The following is a 22,940-nucleotide window of genomic DNA, read 5'->3' on the forward strand; positions in this document are numbered from 1 at the left end:
GTGTATTCCAATTTGGCATTTCAGGCCTGTCTTAACGTTTTGAGGTAGAAAATCACTCATTTGAGATATCTGATATCCTATCCTCTAGCTACTCAGGTTAAAAATTTTTAAATAGAGACTTAAACTCTTTAGCACAGAACCGAGGACTTTTTCTGTAGTCTGGCCCTAACACCTTCTCTGACATTTCCTCCCAGTAATTCACAACTCTGTCTGCTGCACGAATGAACCAAATTTATTCATTATCCCAGGGACAAGCAATAAACTTGTCTCCCTCAACTGTGTTTGATTCAAATCTTCCTTCTACTTGTTGAAACTATACCCAGTTTTTAAGCTCTTATTCTCACTATCCCCATCAGGCTTCGGGGGCTGTTAATGTTCCCTGTGCATACGCCTGTCCCCACTGTCATACAGCAAACCATCTGATTCACTTTAGAAATGGGTAGCCCTTCCGGTTGCCTTCGTGTATCATCCCATAGCACCCCCCTTAAGATCCTTTGTTGGTGGTACATGAAGATGATGACAGGAGAAAATAAGTGCTGGAAGGATCCAATGAGTTCAAGTTAAAAACTAACCTAGCACACCATTGCTGAGTATCTTTCTGGGGAAGAAGGAAATATTTATTGAATATCTTCCCCTTTCCAAGCACCTTACATAAATTATGTCTAATCTTAGAAACACTGCAAGAAACATCTTATTATTCCCATTTTACAGGTATGGAAGATCAGATAAAGCTTGAAGATGTTACATAACCTGCCCAGGTCACATATCTTGTAAGCTACATATTGCTAGAATCTGTTTCCTAAAGCCAGGATCTATACTTTGCATACTCCCATCTATACAATGCTATATTTTAAAGGCGTGGACTTTAAAGTTAGATAGATCTGGATTTGATCAAGCCTCTGAGACTCACTAGGTCTTTGACATTAGGCAAGTTATTTAACTTCGCTAAAAAGGTTTAATTTTCTCTGAGATCTAATCTGTGCATGTTAGAGTCAAGGATTAGATGAGAACATGCATTTAAAGTACCAGTGAGTGACTAACCCATAAGAGTTAACATTTAATATTACTATTTCCCCCCATTATAGACCTGTGATTCCATTACTACAGATATTCCAACACCAGATATTCCAGAATCCTATTTACTTTTTAATGAAATGAGACCACCAGACCTTTAAGGATAACTTTTATTCAAATCTTGCATCACATTAGAATACTTCCAAATTCAAACATATTAGTCAAATGCTTAACTAAACAAACAAATCAAAGTTGCAAAAACAGAACAAAATATTCTGAAGGAGTTACTACGAACAAAAAGTCATCCTCCTAAGTAGCATCGTATAATAGTTATAAACCTATCATTTTACATTTAAAACACTTTATTCAAAGGAAACGAAAGTAGTTTTTAAATGTTAGTAATGTGTTAGCAAGTTGTTGAGCAAAACAAATCCTCCCAACTTATTAGAAACATAACACGTTTAAAGAGAAAAGGAAGATCCCAGATCCACATGTACAGCAATACCCTTATAAATACACAGCACAGTCATTTGAGAGCTGTTTTTGTTTTTGACACATCAAAGTTTTAAAAAATGACAACTTCTTGTGATTACATGCTCTCAGTTTTCTCAAATACTCTGTTGGTATGGATAAGAGTCCACTTGATTAAGAGCAGTTTCTCACCGGCCACATCTATTGCTCCACTGTTAAATCTCCATCACCTTCAGACCCCTTTTCTGAAACAAGAAGAGAAAAACCTCAAATTGAGAAAGAAACATGAAAAGAAACAAACAAAAATATCTACATGGGTGACACCAAAAAAATTTGATTGGGAAAAATTTGAAATTATTAAATTTTAAGCAAATAAAAAATGGGAAGAAAGGACATATGAGCATTCTAATTATTGTAGAGAATTATTCCTACAGAAATGTTTTTTCTCTTCTTAGTATTTTGGTTCTCACACTCTACCTACTATCAAGCAAAGTTTTTCTAAAAGATTATGAAATTGGCATATGTTGTATTTTGCTAGAATGACGTAAACAAGGCTAATAACTAATTAGTCCTTGTTCTCTGAGCATGTATATTTTTCACATACGGCAAAAGACACCAAGAGCCGACTGCATCCACAATGTACCTTAATTCTAAGAACAAGTGTGTTATTTATGTACGTGACTATGCCATAACCAGGTTATTCCAACAAACTGAATTTTATGTAGATAAACTAAAAATCCCAAAAAAATCCCAAGACATCCTTTAGCATGCAAAGATTGTTTGAATACTTGAACTAATTAACAGTGAGAACATGCTATAATGTATGAATTTATCAGATTCGCAATCTAATTTTCAAGATGAATTTGCTCAACAAACAAATTTCCTATGATATTTTAAGAAACCCTCTTCTTGGTTATTTCTCCCCATAAGCACATTTCACATTTCCAGCTAAAGGGTTTCATTTTTTTCTTTTCTACAACTAACACTCAAGGACACTGATAAGCCATTTTGTTTGAGGATTCAGGGTAATGATATCTTTAAGACTTGGCAATCTGGATGATAAAAGCATTTTAAAAACACAAGTTACCTTTAAGGGCAGTACGATCCAATGACATGAGGTAAAGATCTTTTCCCATTGTTTGGAATCCAATCTGACAAAAGAAACCTCTGAATTAATACCAATTTTTTTATTATAGACACAAAATAATCAAAATATGAAAATATGAATCAGAAAAATGGTAAACAACAAAAAACTAATTCTTTAAAAGTAGGGCAAACTGATTTCATAGTGAGGAATCACTTCAAGTACATTTTTTATTTTTCAAATATTCATTTCTCTGGAACATCTCCACTGGAGCATTCCAAACAGGGAGTAAATAAGGTATGTTTTTCCAATTTTAAGATCCCTATGATCCACAACTTTGGAGTTTGGTGCATTGATTACGGAGATGCTACTCAAACATATTAACCATGGTGAGCCACAGATACTTTATTAAAGACTTAATAAAGGATGTTTCTCCTGTATTCCATTCAACAACAAATAGCACTGTGTGCATGCATGATGACTATACAGAAATTAATTCATGAGACATATTCTTATGGTGAAATGAAATAGCTTAAATGAAAAAAAAATTTTTTTAAATGTAGTCAGACTTCCAGATCATAGTGACTTGATGTATCACAAAAATGAGTCATGTGCAATTTAATACCTCATGATATTCACTTTTTAAGGAAAACCATTTTATTTGTGGACAGGCGTATCTCTCTTCAAATTTGAGAAAAGCATCATTTAAATCTCATTAACAAACAAATCAAAACATATAAAGCCTTACCGATACTAGTTTCTATAGGTGCTACTTTGTGGTTAGTTAAAGCCAGAGGTAGTTGTGTCTATATTATTTTATGAACACTTTCAATCATTTAAATGGTTCTGTTCTACTTGGCAGGTATAGGGCAGTTTATCCAAACAGAAACTTGTTGTGTAGATCTGTGTATTTGGTTGTCATTCTTGAAAATTAATGGATGGCAAAGATCAGAATGTAAAAGAAAGTTTTAGTAAATACTGATGCACCTTAAATGAAGCAGGCTGTTGTTTTTGACAAGTACACAAAAAATGAAATTAACCTAAGGCAAAGAAAGATGTTCGATGATTCGTCATAGTGAAAAATTTCAAATGATCTAAATGTCCATTACTAGGAGAAATGGTTTAATAAATTATTGACCATTAATGTCATGCAATGTTATATACATCTGTGGCCTTCTGGCTGCAGCCAAATAGAATAAGCTGACTATAGCCTCTCTCTTACACTGAATACAACTAAAACATCTAGGAAGAATACACAAAGCAACTATCTGCAGAGTTTGAAAAGTAAACAGGAACAGACAGATGAAAGAATGAAGAAAAATTTGAATAACAGGAGTGAGTTAAACAGGTTTTTCTTTTTTCTTTTTTTTCCTCTTTTTCTCCTAATTTTGACTGGGGGTTGGACCAAATCAGAGCCCAGGATGGATGGACAGCAAAACTGAGAAATCCTCTATTTCTAGCCAGTAGATTGGGAAAAGAGGCCCCTGAATGCCAGAGAGTAGGCAATAGCTGGAAAATCCCTTCATTGTTTTTCTTTCTTCTTTTTCAATTTTTTTGCTTCTGGCCGGTCCTGAGAGCAGCCCCAGCTACTGCCTGGGGACAGCAGTAACAGTGCGGGCACCTGAAGATCTGAGAGAAGACTCTGGCCAGTGGAACTGGGAAAGGGGCCTTCAGTCCATCTGGAGGAGGAAGGGAGAATTATCTTCTCCTCTTTTCTCTATTTACTTCACTCCAAAAGTGGGCTCAGTCTGCCAGCACTGCAGGATAGCACAGAGGGAATCCTTGAGAGAGACATGCTTTCTGTCCAGAGGGCCAGGACAAGGGATCCCTACAGAGGAGGAAGATAGCCCTTGAGCCAGAAAGTGTGGAAGAAATCTCAGAGAGGAAAGAAATGGAGAATTCTGAACCTTAATACCATAAAAGAACTGATATAAGTGTCAAGGTTACCCCTGAACTATGCATATGCAGAATAGAACCACTTAAGCATAGCAGTCTTTAACAGCCTATAAACCACTACCCATGTCTCTGAGAGGCTTGTGTCCTGGGCAGACCTGAACATCACAGCAAAGACTCAGAAAACTAGACCGACGTGGGAACCATCAAACACAGAGGGAGAGAGAGAACTTGTGGTGTGAACCCAACTGATTGATGACCTGCTAAAAACAAATCTTCAATATTTTCTAGAGATTTCCACAGGATCCAAAGTCTTGCAGCATCATATTCAAAACATTCAGGATGTAATCCAAAATTACTCATCATACAAAGAACCAGAAAAAGCTGATAATTTCTCAAGACAGCAGATGCAATCCCTGAGATGACCAGATAAGGAACTATCAGGCAAAGATTTTCAAGCAAGAGGTCTAACAAATTCCAAACAGAATAAACTCAAATGCCCAGGTATTACAATAGCCTGGGAAAATGCCACCATATAATTTTAAATGAAGAACACAGAATGTACAACTATATGTATAATGAAATCAACTATGCTTCAAATACATGACCAACATATTCCACATAAACAGAAAAAATTACCAAAGAAAACCAAATTGATTGGTCTTTCTTTGATGGATGTATTATAGGTGACTGAAATGTTCACCATGTTAACTTTGCCATTTCCTCAGGTTTTCTGCATCAAAAGTATTTTTATAAAGGTCACAGACACCAAATGACTTTCAATTGTTAAATCCTGAAATTAAAATCAAGGAGTAAAACATTAATAACTAGTTTGCCTAAAGGAAAAGGAACACCTCACATAAAGGTCAGAAGCATTGATTTTGTTATTGATATTTCTCATTGTTATTACAGTATTAGTATTTTTTTCTCTATTATTCCTAAACACAAGGGTTTTGGAAATAGTTTAAGTAGCCTTTAAAAATGAAGGCAATGATCTCATTGATTACTATTTGTGTAATTCTATACCCCAGATGGACTCTTATCCAACTCAGGTATGCCATTCCAGACATTCTCAGGGTTCACTATCTCCTTCGCACCATTTGAAAGGTTCAAAACCTACAAAAGAAAATAAAATATTTAATACAAATTGGTAGTTTCCAAAAACGAGCAATCCTTTTTAAAATGAAATACTTTAAAAAGCAATGGAAATGATTTTATTAAATTTCAATCTTATGTTTCAACTCAATGGCACTTTAGTTCAAAAAACATACATTGAGTATCTATGCCGAGGGATCAAAGATGGATAAAATTTAGATCTCAAGAAGTTCAAAATTTGGTGAAGAAACAGGCCTCTCAGCAGATAATTACAATACAATGTAGGAAGTATAGACTTCTGCAGCAGGAAGTGTAGGAATATAATACAGGTATAAAGCCTTTATGGGTGATGGAGAAGAGATGGAGAGATTTAGAAAGTAATGGTAGTGAATGCTTCCTGGAAGAGGCAATGGCTGGAGTAAATGTTTTAAAGAAAAGTGGAAATTAACAAGTTTGGGAAGGTGACAGAATACAAGTAAATAGAAGTGCATTATTAAATATATCAAAGAAGCCAACTGGAAAAGTATATACAAGAGAAGGTAGTTTGATGTCCATCTGATATAACGTACACAACACGGAGAAGTAGAAAGCTAAGGCTGGAGAGGTACATGGACACGCAACCCCAGGTCCTCTAGAGGACAATGCCATGTTAGTGAGCTTGACTTTTCTATTCTAGACTAGCAGTGCTCAAATTCTAAAGTGCTCAAATTTTAATGTTTTAAGAATGCATATTGCTGGCCTTACCCCAAGAAACTCTGAGTCAGCAAGGCAGGGCATGGTCTGGGGATCTACAATTTTAGAAACACACCAAGTGATTCTGATTTAAGTGGTTTTCAGATCACAGTAGAAACACAGTGAACTGGAAGTGCCCAGGAAATGTTACACTCAGGAATGAAGAAGTCAGATCTGCATTAGGCAAACTTCACACTGGCAGTATGGAGGATCAGCTGAAGGGAGACTAGAAGTAAACCCAATAGAAGGTCATTAGAGAAATCTGGTTTGAAAGGAGGGACTTAACCACAGTGGCATTAGGTATAAAAAGTTTTAACTAAGAGGTAAGGAGTGGAAAGTGTGGAACTTGGTGACTGATAGGATTTCAGGGTAAAGGGGATGAGAGAGCCAAGGATGGCTGCTTGCTAAGATACTTACATGTGAACTTTCTAAATGATTTTTATGCTGAATCAAATAATCAGGGGAACAAACAAGTGAAACTGTTCAATTGTATTTGCTAGTCTGATAAAGTTTGGTAGTATTTCCTTAGCAGTCTGCAAGTACATGTTTAGATAAAGTACTTCAACTTTACTTACCCTTGTGCCTTCTTCAGCTATTTCCAAAATCTCACATTTAGACCATGTGCTTCTTAGGCTTGACCACACAACACATTTGGAACCAATGGTAAATCCCTTCAGAGGGTATGTGTTCTCTGTTTGAGCTGCCAAATTAAATAGAGTAAAATGCAATGCATGCCTCCTAAGCCTTTAATGTGAGCTATACAAGCAAAGCATTTCCTTAATTTGCATTCACTATTATTCCTCTGTAATCAATAGCATATCAGGGATATGTTCTGCCTCCTTGCCTCAATTTTATTTTAAATCCATCCAGGGCTCTCTTTCCATAGAATTCCTACTACTTTCCTCAAAAAACACCACCATCATGCAATGTGTTTTGCAAGGCTGTGAATCTGATTCCTAACACTGAAATTACTACCAAAAACTTGTTATTATTGCCACGTGTGGTGTGGTCTATGGTTACAGTAGTCATTTCTCTAGTGAAGCAGCATATTGCAAGTGAGTAGACATTCTTATCACAAAGCTACTACTTATTATTATTAAAATGTGGCAATGAGGAACAAAAATTTAAGGGAGTATTTCAATAAATTATCATATAGCCACAAGATGGCATACTATGGAATTAAAATATTTTTAAAGCTATTTGAGGGATTAAAAATGCAGGATTCAACAGTGTAAGATAGCATGATCTCTATTTTGTTTTTGAAACTGTATGTAAATTGACATACACAGGGCAAAAGACAGCAGGAAGGGAGTAAAGCACAGCATTAACATCGTCATTTCTTGGTGGTAGGAGTGTGGTGAGTTTCAGTGTCCTTAGTCTACTGTTTTCTCTATCAGATACAATGACTTGAATTTAATAATAGAAAAATTGACATTTAAAATGTTTAACTTTGATTATTGTTAAAAACCCTAAAAGTTAGCCATTTCATGTAATATTTAAATCTTATTAAGTTGCCAAGAAAATAGCTACCTAGGAATAGTAAAAAATAATGTAAGTCATAAAAATAGCAAAAAATCATTTATAGAAACGTTAATGACAATAAATGCCCTCCAACATTTATGGCTGTTAACTTTTTTGGTCCATAGGGGCTCCCTACATCTGGCTTTGAGTTAAGGCTTTCTAAGTGCATGGCAAGGCATATGCATGAAACAAAACAGTTGAATTTGAAAAATCTGCTAAAATGATCTCTGTCACCAATTCATGCCTATAGTAGTGCTTGGCAAAGGAACACTATGCTTTTTTAAAAAAACTTCCCAAGAAAGATAACCTCTTGATTTTAAAGTCAGTTTACATTTCAAGTAAGATTACCTTTGGAGATACACATTTTAAGCACTCTAGTTTTAAACAAGTAAATCAGCATTTCACCCAGCATGTAAAGTATTACTTTATACTGACCTCACAACTTAATTTCCCCATGTTTAGAACACCCCTCATGAAATCCAAATCTGATCTTCTATTCAGGTTTTAACCTATTTCTCCCGAAACTGATTTTTTAAAAATTCAAATGAGAATTGTTCTCTTTTAAGACAAGTACTTTTGAAAGACATGGAGTTAAATGAAAGTGAAAAAGAAAAATTCACATACCTAAGGCATGATCTTGTAAAGCCTTATTGTGTTTTCTTCCATCTCTGGATTCTTCAGAGAACAAAGAAGTCAGGGATGCAGCAGCATCTCTGCTTGTATGTTCTGTAAGTTCTTCTTGATGTATGTTCAATCGAACCTGCATTTCAGGATCACACTTCTCTCCATGGAGACGCAGTGGTAACCTATGCTGGTCATCAAAATATTCCACGCAGTTTGATTTTCTCGTATCCTCAGCACACATGGGTTCTTGGGCTTCCTGACTAACTCTTAAAGACAAAGGGTTTATTTTATCATCTAGACACAGCTGGGCTGTAGATAATTCTGGCTCTGGCTGCTTCTCGGCTTCACTGTTGAGGGGAAGCTTCGCTGTCAATGGTGGCAGGACAGCTTCTTCTGTGTCACAGCATTGAGGGAGTAGGGCCATCAGAGATGCCAGGCCTAGCTCTGCTTTTTCTTCATCCCCAACTAGAGAATGCTGTAGCTCAATGGATTCTAGTTCCAAGAATTCTTGTGATTCATCATCAGGAGAAAGTGGCACCTCAAGTGAAATCAGTTCTAACAGCTCCTTTGGTTGACCAGCATGCGGGGATGATGTGTTAAATCCTGTCATTAGGTATTCGTCATCAAACTTTGCTTTGTCAACCAAATGGCACTCTACTTTACCTTCCAGTGCCTCAGTGACAATTTTTTCTTTATCTGGGTGTTCAAAAGCTTCAAACAGGTCATCAGGTTCAGAGTCACAGAATTTACTTTGTTTGCTTTCCATAACGTTTAGATCGTTTTCGATTCTTTCAGAGAGCTCATCCATCTGTGGTTCCACATATAGTGTTTTACCTTCTCCAGCTTTACTGCTCAGTTTCTCATGTCCAACATCAGGACTGAGGCACTCAAGTGTTTCCTTTAACCCTGGGCCATTTTTCTCATAGGGCAGATCACTGTTACTCATACCAATCTTAGAATATTTCTTCATTTTCTCATTAATACTTTCACCTTTGCTTTTCAGATCAACAACTGCTAAAGGAATATCACAAGCATCCCTTTTGATTTCTACTATTCTTATTTCCAACATATCTTCTGTTACTATTTCATAAAAATAGTCATTTCCTTCTTGAGGGCACATGCCTTCTGAAATATTAAATCCTGACAAGCAACATGGAAAGGCTTGCATGGGAACCACCAAAAGTTCAGAAGGAATGTTCCAGAGTGCTTTTCGGTCCACACAGTCTTCAATGTTTCCAAAGTCCACAAGCCTGACGGATACAAGGTATTCTTCATAAATATCAGTGATAAGTGCCCTATAATAATGCCCATCTTCTCTATGTCTCACTATGCAAGGATCTCCAATATGAGGACATGAGATACAACTTCTCCCATCTGTTAGCAGTTCTCCAGCAGTTTGTACTTCTTCTTCTAAATACTGAAGTATCTCAGTATCAGCAAATTGACACCAAAAATATTCAGGTCCATCTACCACAGTGGCATATGCTCTTATTACCTTCATCTTTGGATTATACCAGTTAAGAAATATTGAAATGTCTATGTCTGATCTGTTGACAGACTGTGAACTGATATTTTTAATTATTTGGGTAGAAGGTCCTATTTGAGATTTTTCATGGAAAGCATATCTGTTAATCATATCTTCTGCTATGATCCCATGTTCATCAGCAAGAATAACTTCCCATCTGTCTTGAAATTTGAGAAATTCACATCTTATCTGAGCCTCATCTGTCCTTTGAGAAAAGTAATGCATCATTTCCTTACAGTTTAAAATCTCAGGAACCCAACATCCTCTTAAGGAGCAGTGAATGCACAATCCTGGTAATAGTGCATTAGTAAGGTCAAGCTTGCCTATCTTGTTAGTATGAACCATAGACATATTGCCATAATCTATAAACTGTACAGAGACAAGGTCATCTGACTCTTGTTCCATGACCATGGCACGATACCATAAATTGTCTTCTGGAAAAATGGCACACACTAAATCTCCTCCTTGCAGAGGTGGACCTGCATAATATTCAGGCCTTGCTCTAATATCATTTAATCTCTCTGAAAGACAAGTAATTTCAGCTTCATCATCCATTAGCTGAACATAAAAATCAGAAACATCATTTATATGAGAAAGATATACAGTTGTTTTAAATCCAGGCAGTATAGTCTTCTGAGGGATCTCAGAAATTTTTAGAGGCAAATCTTTGCTGTATGAATCTCCTGTTTTTCTCTCTGAAAGAGTACCTTCTAGTTTTGTGACTTTCAAAGGTGGCTCAGCAAAATTTTCATCTTTCTTTTCTATTGTTAATGGGGACACTTGATTATTTTTATTTTCCACAGAGTCCTGATATGGAGTGATTAAGGTTGCCTTTGTTGAACTTTGTAAGAGTTTGGGCTCCTTACACACTAAGCTGGCCTTAGATTCTCCCAGCATCTCCACACTGTATGACTTGTTCTCTGTTTTACTTAAATACTCTGTTGGTGACAACTTCTTATTCTCCTGTTTTACTTCAAGTGTTTTGGTTGCAGAGAGGAGGGCTTCTTTTTTTCTTGTCCCACCCTTATAACCAAGTAGCCTTAACTTCTCATTAATATTAGCATTAATTTGAATACTATCATCATATAGTTCTATAATCAGTCTTCCATTTGGATCTTTTGCTACGACCAAAGCCTTCAATGACTTATCTAAAATAGTCTCCTTTAACCATGTTGTAACTTCTTCTGGTATATGATCAGGAATATCAGATAATAAACATTTAATAGCTTGCATGGGCAAAAGTAAGACATCATATGCATCACTAGGTATTGGAAGCAGATCATCCGTTGTTACCACATAAACATTCCCAAAATCAACAAAGAAGACTTTACTTGGTTCTTTTTCTATTATTATACCCCTATACCAGATTCCATCAGTATACTTGGCAAGACACAAGTTCCCAGGAATCAAGGGAGATGTTTTTAAATTCAGCAAAAGTTTACTTAACTGTGTAATATTACATGACAACTGTTCTAAAATATTTGCATTTTTTTCCAGTTGGCAATAAAATGTCCAAGGGTCATCAACATGTGTTATATACACTGATTCTTCACTTCCAATTCTCATATCATGTGTTGAATAGTAATAAGAATGTAGCTGAACAGAGGGCTCCAGAGGTTTCAGAAGCTTTACTCGTCTTGCAAGTCTCTTTTCTACCAAAAAATGGCTTGCACTCTGAAAGGGTGTTAGCAAATCGACGACCAACAGTTCTTCATCATGTATTGAAGCCAATGCAAATATTGTGCATTTTAATTCTAGATTGTCTTCCCATGCATTATCCACAAAGTTACTAAAAGCTTGTATTGCCTCTTCATCCCAAATAAAGGGATTTGGACCAGTTGGTTGAATTAAATTATAAAGACTGCACCTAAAAGCCTGAGCCTTCACTTTGAGAAACTTTTCACTAATTGAATAAATATTCTTCACAGATACCTTGTCTTTGTCTCCATAATCTACAAATATTACATTGACATGCTCTGAATATTGTGCCCCACTAATCAGAGCTCTGGACCATTTTCCATTTACTGTTCGTTTTGCTAAGCAAGCAGGAATGGTTCCCTGGTAAGGAGTAGCTGTCTTCTTGCAATAGTCCTGAATATTACACATCAGAGTTTTAAGTTCTTTTATGTTCCTGGTCAGCTGGCACCAGAAATGGCCAGGGTTTTCAATGTAAGACACTTTGACTTCTACTGTACTTCCAACTTCTAGCTCTCCTTCACAAGAGGAGCCTGGCTTATTTTCCAAGAAATTCCGTATAAGAGAAGAATAAACAGATACTCTTTTCTCTTTTTCCTGCACAACCAGTCCAGTTGAAACATTTGTAACTGTCGGGCCAGTCAAAACTTCTGAAACAGATGTAGTTTTATTATTCCTCTTGGCTTTTTGTTCTACCTCCATCTTCTTGGCAGAGGATGTTTTGTTATTTTCCACAGTAAAATGGTTTGAAACATGCCCTGGAGAGTGGGCACTTAAGGGAATATTTTCCTTTGTTTCAAATTCCTGATACTTGGCATATCCAGCTTGTGCAATTACCTTACTAATGTTTTCTTCCCCTGCTCTTGATTCATCCAGAATCTCAATAACATATTGATTATTGTGCTTAGCAAGGACATGGATAACTAATTCTTTGTGGAGCACAGTCTTTTTAAAAAAGGAAATTGCTTCCTCGCTCCAGTTTTTTCCCAAAGGCCAAATATCAGCTAGTGTGCACTTCAGAGCCAGTTTGGGGACTTGCCTGAACTGAGGCAGCAGCATCCTCATGTCATGCCAGTCCACATTTTCTGAGTTGCCTTGGTCAACTAAAAACACATCCACTCTCTTGTCATCTAATTTGGTGATGATCGCCCGATAATAGCCATTTTCTTTCCATTTGACACAGCAGAGGTCATCAGGTTCAGGTTTCAGAACTACACCATCCAACTTACTGGCTGAAGAATAGAAACTGCACATTCTCTTCATCAATTTGCTGAAGGTGCCATTGTGTTTCCTCAACCTAATCCAAAACTCAGAAGGATTTTCAACAAACTCTACCTGGACATCATAGAAGGCATTTATCTTTAACTGGATAGATTTTAAGGCTGGGGGTGAAATCTCTTCTTCCATTTCTTTAGCAGGAGACTGAGAGTGAAGACCCCTTTCTGCTTCCTCCTCTTCTTCCTCCTCTCTTCCCTGGCCCTGAAGGAATCTGTCCACCAAGCAACAGGACTGTACGCCGAACGCACAGTTAAGATTAATCCCATCTTCTCTATACAGGGTGACATAATACACATGTTCAAAGGAACAATAAAACTCGATCTTTGCATTCACTGCCTGGCCCAGGATCAGCGTCTTCAGGTCACCCACCTGTGACCGAGACCAGCCTCCCCCACGGTCCCAGAGTCCATACAGGGCACAAGGGTAGGTCACCACAGGCATTCGAAAATATTCAGGCAGCAGGTAGCGGAGGCTACTGCAACTCACCAACTCCTTCCTTCCATAGTCCACGTGAAGCACCTGGGCACAGCGCTGGAGCGGAAATGTCTCGAGCAAGAGTGCCCTGTACCAGTGCCCATCCCATCCACAGGATGCGCACGGAGAGCCCGGCTTATCTGGGCTCTCCTCTCCCTCGTGCCACGTGGCGCTAGTGGAGTTCTCATCGCTTGTCCCCGTGGAACCCCGGTATGTCTGCACCATGCTCTCGGACAGGCGGTGGATCTCCTGTGAGAGGCTCCGGAGCTGGCAGTGAATGCGGTGGGGGTGGCACACCTGGGTCACCACCACGGGCTCCGTCATGCCCAGCTGCAGTTGGGGATAGAAGTAATCCAGGCCAGGCTGCTCTTGCTTGGGAAGGATTCTCGGGAGGCCTGGGGGCTCGGCGCCCATGCCAGCAGCAGCCGTGGTGAGGTAGGGTTTGAGTAGCAAGCGGAAGAGACTGTTGGGTACTTGCCGGGCCAGGCCAAGCTCCTGCATCTGCTGGAACACACTGGGCACCTCCAGGAGAACCAGGCGATGGAGGAGCAGCACGTCCAGGACCCGCCCGTGCACCTCCTTGCCCTGCAGGTTGCTAAGGAAGTCCACAGCCCTGGACGGCCAGTGCTGGGACTGGTCCCCGCCCGCGCTGCCGCCGCCCGCCGGCACAAGGCCGGCCAGCACGCAGCCCAGCACCGCGGAGGGCAGGTGGAAGAACTCGCTGCACCCCGGCGCCAGTGAGTCCGCGCTGGCCGTGATGGTGCGGCCCTCGTCAAGCAGGAAGACGCGACTCTCCTGTGCCTGGTGGCTAACCACGCGGCAGCGGTACCACAAGAGCCCCACCTGCACCAGGCACAGCTCCCCCGGCGAGAACAAGGCGCCGCCAAGCCCCCACGGGCCGCACGTGGCCGCCGCTTCCTGGATCTCCCGGTGCAGCCGCAGGTACTCGTCCTGCCGCTGGCCCACCAGCCCCCAGAGCTGCACTGGGATCACCTCAGGATGCACGTCCACGAAGGACACCTGCAGGACCAACGAGGACCCCGGAGTCGGCAGCCAGGGCGTGGAGCACATCTCTGTGGCGCAGCGCAGCTGCAGCTCACGGAGCTGTCAGGGTGGCGCGGCAGGCCCGCAAAGTCCCCGCAAGGAGATTCCCGCAAACCCCGATTCAAGGACAAAGGGACTGGGTGGGATGCCTGGTGAAGCGCCGACTGGTAGGACCCGGGCTACCTGACCAACCGCTCACGGTTGCGCAGACGCGCCGGTACTTGCAGCACGTGGAGCCCCCGCTTCCGGCCGCGGGCCGCGGGGGTTGGGGCGTCGCAGCGTCGCGGGGTTGGAGCGCGGCGGGGACCAAGGCTGGGGGTTGGCGTGGGGGCTGTTCATGGAACCATGAGGCGGCAGGATTGGGACACAACCTCCTCTCCCCAGAGTGCTAGCCTGGCAGAGAGCAGTGGGGAGGTCCACACCCAGAGTTACTTCTTCTCCCTGGCCAACTAACCTCCACCAAGCACCGTGCGACGTGCGCGGCCCTATCCTTGAGAGCAACGCGAAGTGGAAGCGCCAACTGCACGTTCCTGGGCGTCAGGCGCGAACTCTCAGCGGCCCGGGGGCGCTACCAGGCTGCCGCGAGGAGGCCCTGCTTGTGCTCATTTGGGGCCTGACCTGGAACAAGTTACCTACCCTCTCAGCAGGCTGCGGAGTGCAAGCTGTTGAACCTGTTGGATTGTGTGAATTGATAAGAGTTGTCGTGAAGGTTAGAATAAAGTGTGAGAGCCCATATGGAGACTGTTAAATGCTTTCTTTCCCACAATGACCTTGTATGCGTCTCTTTGCCATTTGGTTTGCCCAACTCTGGCATCCCTACTTTGTAGGCATATATTCTTCATTTACTCACAGAGCTAGCAGAGAACTGGACACCTAAAAGGAGGTTAGAGCATGACTTCATACTCCCGCTGCATCTACTATGGCAGAGGGCCTCTTGGTTAGACGCTTGTTCTTTCTCCCCACCTCAGTCTTACAAGGTAACCCTTGGAAGACTGTATTTGTCAAGGGGGAGGGAGTGGAATGGAAAAGTGTGGGCAAACTATGAGTAGCTTGCAGAGCTGTGTCTGCATTAGATCTTTGTTGATATGTTAAGTTAGATGCATTCATGGGATTTTCTCATACTTTTTTCATTTTGCTCCTTCACATTTTGAAATGTCATCAAATACAGTATTTGTGAGATCAAGATAGTGTTAATATAATCCTGGCCCAGCAGTGTAAATCTCAGTGTCTTCAATCTGTCAGATGAGAGGTTACCCTGTGCTTCCAAAGCCTTCTGTGCTTTTTCATGGCACTTTAACGTTGTTTTGCAATTGTCTTTGACCACTTTGTCATCCTGCCAACTTAAAAGCTCCTTTTGGCAAAAACTGTTGCATTCCTGAAATCTATCATGGGGCTAAGGCAATAAATAACAGCTGAATGAATAAATAAAAGAGTGAATTTTATTTTTCTAATAAGTTAGACTTTAAAGTTAAGACTATAAACTCATCCTTGAAAATTCAATTCCATTTTCCAAATTCTAATTCATGTTTCATATTCATGATGGAAGAAAAATACACATTTGGTTTAAAAACATCTAGCAACGTCTAGCTCAAATGTCTCTTCCTCGTGACCCTACTTGCACTGATTATTTCTTCTATTTGTATGCCTCTGTTATCTATCAATCTATCATATTTTGCATTTTTTAAAACTGTTTCTCCTTTCTACCAGAGTGTGAACTTCTTGAAAGCAGGGACTCTTCTTTATTTTTATATCCTCAATGCCAATCTAGCACAATTGCTGGGATTTTACAAACATGCCATTAATGTTTAACAAAAGAATACATAGATAATCTGGCACTCTATTCTTTACAGCGAAAAGAAGGGGTTCATTACAAAACAGTCTTATTACTTGGAACTGTTTGGTCATCACATACAACAATGGAGATTTCACTTAATCTTCTATTTCAGTTCAAGCAGTATAACCAAACTCTGTTACAGAGACCACAAAGTTGTATATATCTTAGAGGTCAAGGTGTATCATGTAAGCCATTATGGGCTGAAAGACTTTTCCTCCCATTCTTCCAGGTATTTCCAGTGTTCTGCCTTCTGTGCCTGGGGTAGGTAGCTTTATTTTGCTCTGTCTTGATCTTCTGCTGGGCAGGGAACTTAAGAAATCACATCATTGCACTGTGAAGACTAAGCTCCTGCTGTATATAGTTCCCATAGTTTATTAAGCAATAAAACAGTAAAAAAAACTTCCTTCTATTAGGCTTCACAGCCCCTTGGGATCAGAAAAGGTGAGAGGGAATAATCCTATCTTAATATTCAAGAGTTATTCAAATATTTAAGAGTTAAAAAAGAAGAGGATAAGGTGAGGAATAGATTGTGTTTGAGAGGTATTTGGATCCTTTATTGTGATTTTTTAAATACATTTTTATGGGAACAAGATGCAGGGTAGTTGAGCAAAACAGATAAATAATGTTTATTTTGTGTTATTTAGATTTCCATGTATCAAGAATCCTAAGCAAAAACACAGTATACTTTATGGTCTATAGTTTCTATGCCACTATTTAGCCCTGTTTAAAGTTGCTTACTTAAATTTAAAAAAAGATTTTTTAATTCTTTAAGTGAGAACTACCCTGTTAAGAGAATGAAAAGACAAACTAAGAGAAAAGACAGGGAGAAAATATTTGCAAACCACGTATCTGACAAAGGACTTGTATCTGCAATATATAAAGTCTTCTCAAAAGTCAGTAAAAAAAAAATCCAGTTTGAAAACAGGCAAAAGTATGGAAAGACATTTCACTGCAGAGGAGATACTGACAATAAAGAAGAACATGAGATTAAATATGGCGGCATGAGAGGAGAGACAGAGGCTTCCTCCTAAAACTGTATACAAGTAGAAAATACAGTTGGTGCAACTAATCCTGAGAGAGCAACAGGAAAGACGACGGCGCCAGACTGCACACACCTGGAGAAAAGAGCAGACCTCACGGAACAGGGTAACGTACCAGAGCTGTGGCTTGGCAGGACCCAAGCCCTCCCCCCAACCCCAGCTCGCTGGTGGGAGGAAGAGAAATGGAGCAGGGAGGGAGTGGAAGGCCTGGGACTGCTGAATACCTAGCTCCAGAGATCTGCTCTGGGAGCACAAACCTACATTTCATGGTGCTTTCATGATAATCATGTGATTACGGGGTTGGAAAGCTAATACAGGCAGAATTCCTGGAGAGACTGAGATTCCAGCCACTTGTGGAAAGCAGGGATCCATATCCGGCTGCTCTGGGACAAAAGCTTATACCTGTGTGCTCAGCCCACTGGTTCAGACAGTAGAGACAGGCATAGCAGCCAGGAAGCAGGAAACAGCTCTTTCCTCCCCCCGGGCACCAATACTGCTCCCCTACGACCCCCGACATTGCTTCAAGGCCTGAGCAGCCCCAGAGTAGAGCTTCTGGACACTAGAAGGAGCCATATACAAATATGGAATGCCAAAGGAACCTGGTCCAGAGTAAAATTAATATAACTCCAGAAAAAGATTTAAATGACATTGACCTTATGACTCTTCCTGAAAGGGAGTTCAAAATAAAAATCATCAATATGCTAATGGAGGTACGGAAAGATATCCAAGAACTCAGGAATGAATTCCAATCGGAAATCCAATTGTTGAAGAGCATGACGGAGGGTATTAAAAGCAGGTTGGATATGGTGGAGGAGATGATAAATGAAATAGAAACCAGAGAAGAGGAATACAAAGAAGCTGAGGCACATAGAGAAAAAAGGATCTCTAAGAATGAAATAATATTGAGAGAACTGTATGACCAATCCAAATGGAACAATATTCGCATTATAGGGATATCAGAAGAAGAAGAAGAAGAAGAAGAGAGAGAAAGGGATAGAAAGTGTTTTTGAGGAGGTAGTTGCTGAAAACTTCCCCAATCTGGGGAACGAGATAGTCTCTCAGGCCATGGAGATCTACAGATCTCTCAACACAAGTGACCCAAGGAAGACAACACTAAGACATACAGTAATAAAATTGACAAAGATCAAGGATAAGGACAGACAATTAAAAACTGCCAGAGAGAGAAATAAGATCACATACAAAGGAAAGCCCATCAGGCTAACATCAGACTTCTCAGCAGAAACCTTACAGGCCAGAAGAGAGTGGCATGATGTATTTAGTGCAATGAAGCAGAAGGGCCTGGAACCAAAATTACTTTATCTGGCAAGATTATCATTTAAATTTGAAGGAGGGATTAAACAATTTCCAGATAAGCAAAAGCTGAGAGAATTTACCTCCTATAAACCATCTCTACAGTCTATTTTGGAGGGACTGCTATAGATGGAAGTGTTCCTAAGGTTTAATAGCTGTCACCAGAGGTAATAAAACCACAGTAAAGAAAGTAGAACAGCTAATTACTAAGCAAATGCAAAATTCAATTAACTATCTCCAAAGTCAATCAAGGGATAGACAAAGAATACAGAATATGATACCTAATACATAAAGAATGGAGGAGGAAGAAAACAGAGGAGAAAAAGAAAAGAACCTTTAGGTTGTGTTCCTAACAGCATATTAAGTGAGTGAAGTTAGACTCTTAGATAGTAAGGAAATTAACCTTGAACCTTTGGTAACCATGAATCTAAAGCCTGCAGTGGCAATAAGTACATACCTATCAATAATCACCCTAAATGTAAATGGACTGAATGCACCAATCAAAAAACATAGAGTCACTGAATGGATAAAAAAACAAGACCCATCTATATGCTGCCTACAAGAGACTCAGTTTAAACCCAAAGAAATACACAGACTAAAAGTGAAGGGATGGAAAAAGATATTTCATGCAACTAACAGAGAGAAAAAAGCAGGAGTTGCAGTACTTGTATCAGACAAAATAGACGTCAAAACACAGAAAGTAACAAGAGACAAAGAAGGACATTACATAATGATAAAGGGGTCAATCCAACAAGAAGATATAACCATTATAAATACTTATGCTCCTAACACAGGAGCACCCACATATGTGAAACAAATACTAACAGAATTAAAAGGGGAAATAGAATGCAATGCATTCGTTCGAGGAGACTTCAACACTCCACTTACTGAAGGACAGATCAACCAGACAGAAGATAAGTAAGGAGACAGAGGCACTGAACAACACAATAGAACAGATAGACATAACAGACATCTACAGAACTCTACACCCAAAAGCAGCAGAATACACATTCTTCTCAAGTGCACATGGAAAATTTTCAAGAATATATCATATACTAGGCCACAAAAAGAGCCTCAGTAAATTCAAAAAGACTGATATTGTACCAACCAGTTTCTCAGATCACAAAGGTATGAAACTAGAAATAAATTATTCAAAGAAAATGAAAAATCCCACAAACACATGGAGGCTCCACAACATGCTCCTGAATAACCAGTAGATCAATGACCAAATAAAAACAGAGATCAAGCAATATATGGAGACAAATGACAACAATAATTCAACACCACAAAATCTGTGGGACGCAGCCAGGGCTGTGCTAAGAGGAAAGTATATTGCAATACAGGCCTACCTCAAGAAAGAATAACAATGTCATATAAGCAGTCTAAACTCACAATTACTGAAACTAGAAAAAGAACAACAGATGAGGTCCAAAGTCAGTAGAAGGAGGGACATAATAAAGATTAGAGCAGAAATAAATAAAATTGAGAAGAATAAAACAATAGAAAGAATCAATGAAAGCAAGAGCTGGTTCTTTGAGAAAATAAACAAAATAGATAAACCCCTAGCCAGACTTATCAAGAAAAAAAGAGTCTACACACATAAACAGAATCAGAAATGAGAAAGGAAAAATCACTATGACAGCACAGAAATACAAAGAATTATTAGAGAATACTATGAAAAATTATATGCTAACAAACTGGATAATCTAGATGAAATGGACAACTTTCTAGAAAAATACAACTTCTGAGGCTGACCAAGGAAGAAACATAAAATCTGAACAGACCAATCACCAGCAAGAAAATTGAATTGGTAATCAAAAACCTATCTAAGAACAAAACCCCTGGACCAAATGGCTTCACTGCTGAATTTTATCAAACATTTAGTGACGACCTAATACCCATTCTCCTTAAGGTTTTCCAAAAAATAGAAGGAGGGAATACTTCCAAACTCATTCTATGAGGCAAGCATCACTCTAATACCAAAACCAGGCAAAGATACCACAAAAAAAGAAAATTACAGACCAATATCCCTGATGAACATAGATGCAAAAATACTCAATATTAGCAAACCGAATTCAAAAATACATCAAAAAGATCATCCATTATGATCAAGTAGGATTTATGCCACGGATGCAAGGTGATACAACATTAGAAAATCCATCAACATCATCCACCACATCAAAAAAAGAAGGACAAAACCACATACTCATTTCCATAGATGCTGAAAAAGCATTTGATAAAATTCAACATCCATTCATGATAAAAACTCTCAACAAAATGGGTATACAGGGCAAGTACCTCAACATAATAAAGGCCATATATGACAAACCCATAGCCAACATTATACTTAACAGCGAGAAACTGAAAGCTTTTCCTTGAAGTTTGAGAACAAGACAAGGATGCCCACTCTCCCCACTTCTCTTCAACATAGTACTGGAGGTCCTAGCTACAGCAATCAGACAACACAAAGAAATAAAAGGCATCCAGATTTGCAAGGAAGAAGTTAGAGTGTCCCTGTTTGCAGATGACATGATATTGTACATAAAAAACCCTAAAGAATCCACTCCCAAACTACTAGATCTAATATCTGAATTCAGCAGTTGCAGGATACAAAATTAATACACAGAAATTTGTGGCATTCCTATACACTAACAATGTACTAGCAGAGAGAGAAATCAGGAAAACAATTCCATTCACAATTGCATCAAAAACAATAAAATACCTAGTAATAAATCTAACCAAGGAAGTGAAAGACCTATACTCTGAAAACTACAAGACACTCATGAGAGAAATTAAAGAAGATACCAATAAATGTAAACACATCCCGTGCTCATGGATAGGGAGAATTAATATTGTCAAAATGGCCATCCTGCCTAAAGCAGTCTATAGATTCAATGCAATTCCTATCAAAATACCAATAGCATTCTTCAACGAACTAGAGAAAATCATCCTAAAATTCATATGGAACCACAAAAGACTTCAAATAGCCAAAGCAATCCTGAAAAGAAAGAATAAAGCAGGGGGAATTATGCTCCCCAACTTCAAGCTCTACTACAAAGCCATAGTAATCAGGACAATTTGGTACTGGCACAAGAACAGATCCATAGACCAATGGAACATACTAGAGAGCCCTGATATAAAACCAACCATATATGGTCAATTAATATATGATAAAGGAGCCATGGACATAAAATGGTGAAATGACAGCCTCTTCAACAGCTGGTGTTGGCAAAACTGGACAGCTACATGCAAGAGAATGAAACTGGATTATTGTTTAACCCCATACACAAAAGTAAACTCAAAATGGATTAAAGACTTGAATGTAAGTCATGAAACCATAAAACTATTAGAAGACAACATAGGCAAACATCTCCTGAATATAAGCATGAGCAACTTCTTCCTGAACCCATCTCCTCGAGAAAGGGAAACAAAAGCAAAAATGAACTCATGGGACTACATCAAACTAAAAAGCTTTTGTATGGCAAAGGACATCATCAACAAAACAAAAAGGCATCCTACAACATGGGAGAATATGTTTGTAAATGATACATCCGATAAGGGGTTAACATCCATAATACGTAAAGAACTTACACACCTCAACACCCAAAAAGCAAATAACCTGCCAAATGGGCAGAGGATATGAACAGACACTTCTCCAAAGAAGAAATTCAGATGGCCAACAGACACATGAAAAGATGTTCCACATCACTAATTATCAGGGAAATGTAAATTGAAACCACAATGAGATAATCACCTCACACCAGTTAGGATGGCCAGCATCGAAAAGACTAAGAACAACAAATGCTGGTGAGGATGCGGAGAAAGGGGAACCCTCCTACACTGCTGGTGGGAATGTAAGCTAATTCAACCATTGTGAAAAGCAATATAGAGGTTCCTCAAGAAACTAAAAATAGAAATACCATTTGATCCCAGAATCCCACTCCTTGGAATTTACCCAAAGAATACAACTTCTCAGATTCAAAAAGACATATGCACCCCTATGTTTATTGCAGCACTTCTTACAATAGCCAAGATATGGAAGCAACCTAAGTGTCCATCTGTAGATGAATGGATAAAGAAGAGGTGGTACATATATACAATGGAATAGTATTCAGCCATAAGAAAGAAACAAATCCTACCATTAGCAACAACATGGATGGAGCTGGAGAACATTATGCTCAGTGAAATAAGTCAGGCAGAGAAAGACAAATGCCAAATGATTTCCCTCATTTGTGGAGTATAAAATGAAGCAAAGCTAAAGGAACAAAATGGCAGCAGACTCAGAGACTCCAAGAATGAACTAGT

At 39.3% G+C, this 22,940-nt stretch overlaps 1 protein-coding gene across 2 annotated transcripts; it reads right to left on the reverse strand.

Annotated features, from left to right (window-relative positions):
- Nucleotides 1-1,200: 1,200 nt before the first annotated feature.
- On the reverse strand, nucleotides 1,201-14,639 carry TDRD6 (tudor domain containing 6). 2 transcript variants are annotated; one of them, XM_073224646.1, is made up of 5 exons: nucleotides 8,435-14,639; nucleotides 6,865-6,989; nucleotides 5,489-5,578; nucleotides 2,573-2,636; nucleotides 1,201-1,730 (listed from the first exon to the last, which is right to left on the reverse strand). In XM_073224646.1, the coding sequence occupies exons 1-5, from the start codon at nucleotides 14,475-14,477 to the stop codon at nucleotides 1,687-1,689; spliced, it is 6,366 nt and encodes a 2,121-aa protein (XP_073080747.1). In that variant the 5' UTR covers nucleotides 14,478-14,639; the 3' UTR covers nucleotides 1,201-1,686. The 2 variants fall into 2 exon arrangements, with proteins under 2 accessions (XP_073080747.1, XP_073080748.1); XM_073224647.1 differs by lacking the exon at nucleotides 5,489-5,578.
- Between the last annotated feature and the right edge of the window lie 8,301 nt (nucleotides 14,640-22,940).

Source organism: Manis javanica, chromosome 16 (assembly GCF_040802235.1).
Source record: "Manis javanica isolate MJ-LG chromosome 16, MJ_LKY, whole genome shotgun sequence".
NCBI classification, from domain to species: domain Eukaryota; kingdom Metazoa; phylum Chordata; class Mammalia; order Pholidota; family Manidae; genus Manis; species Manis javanica.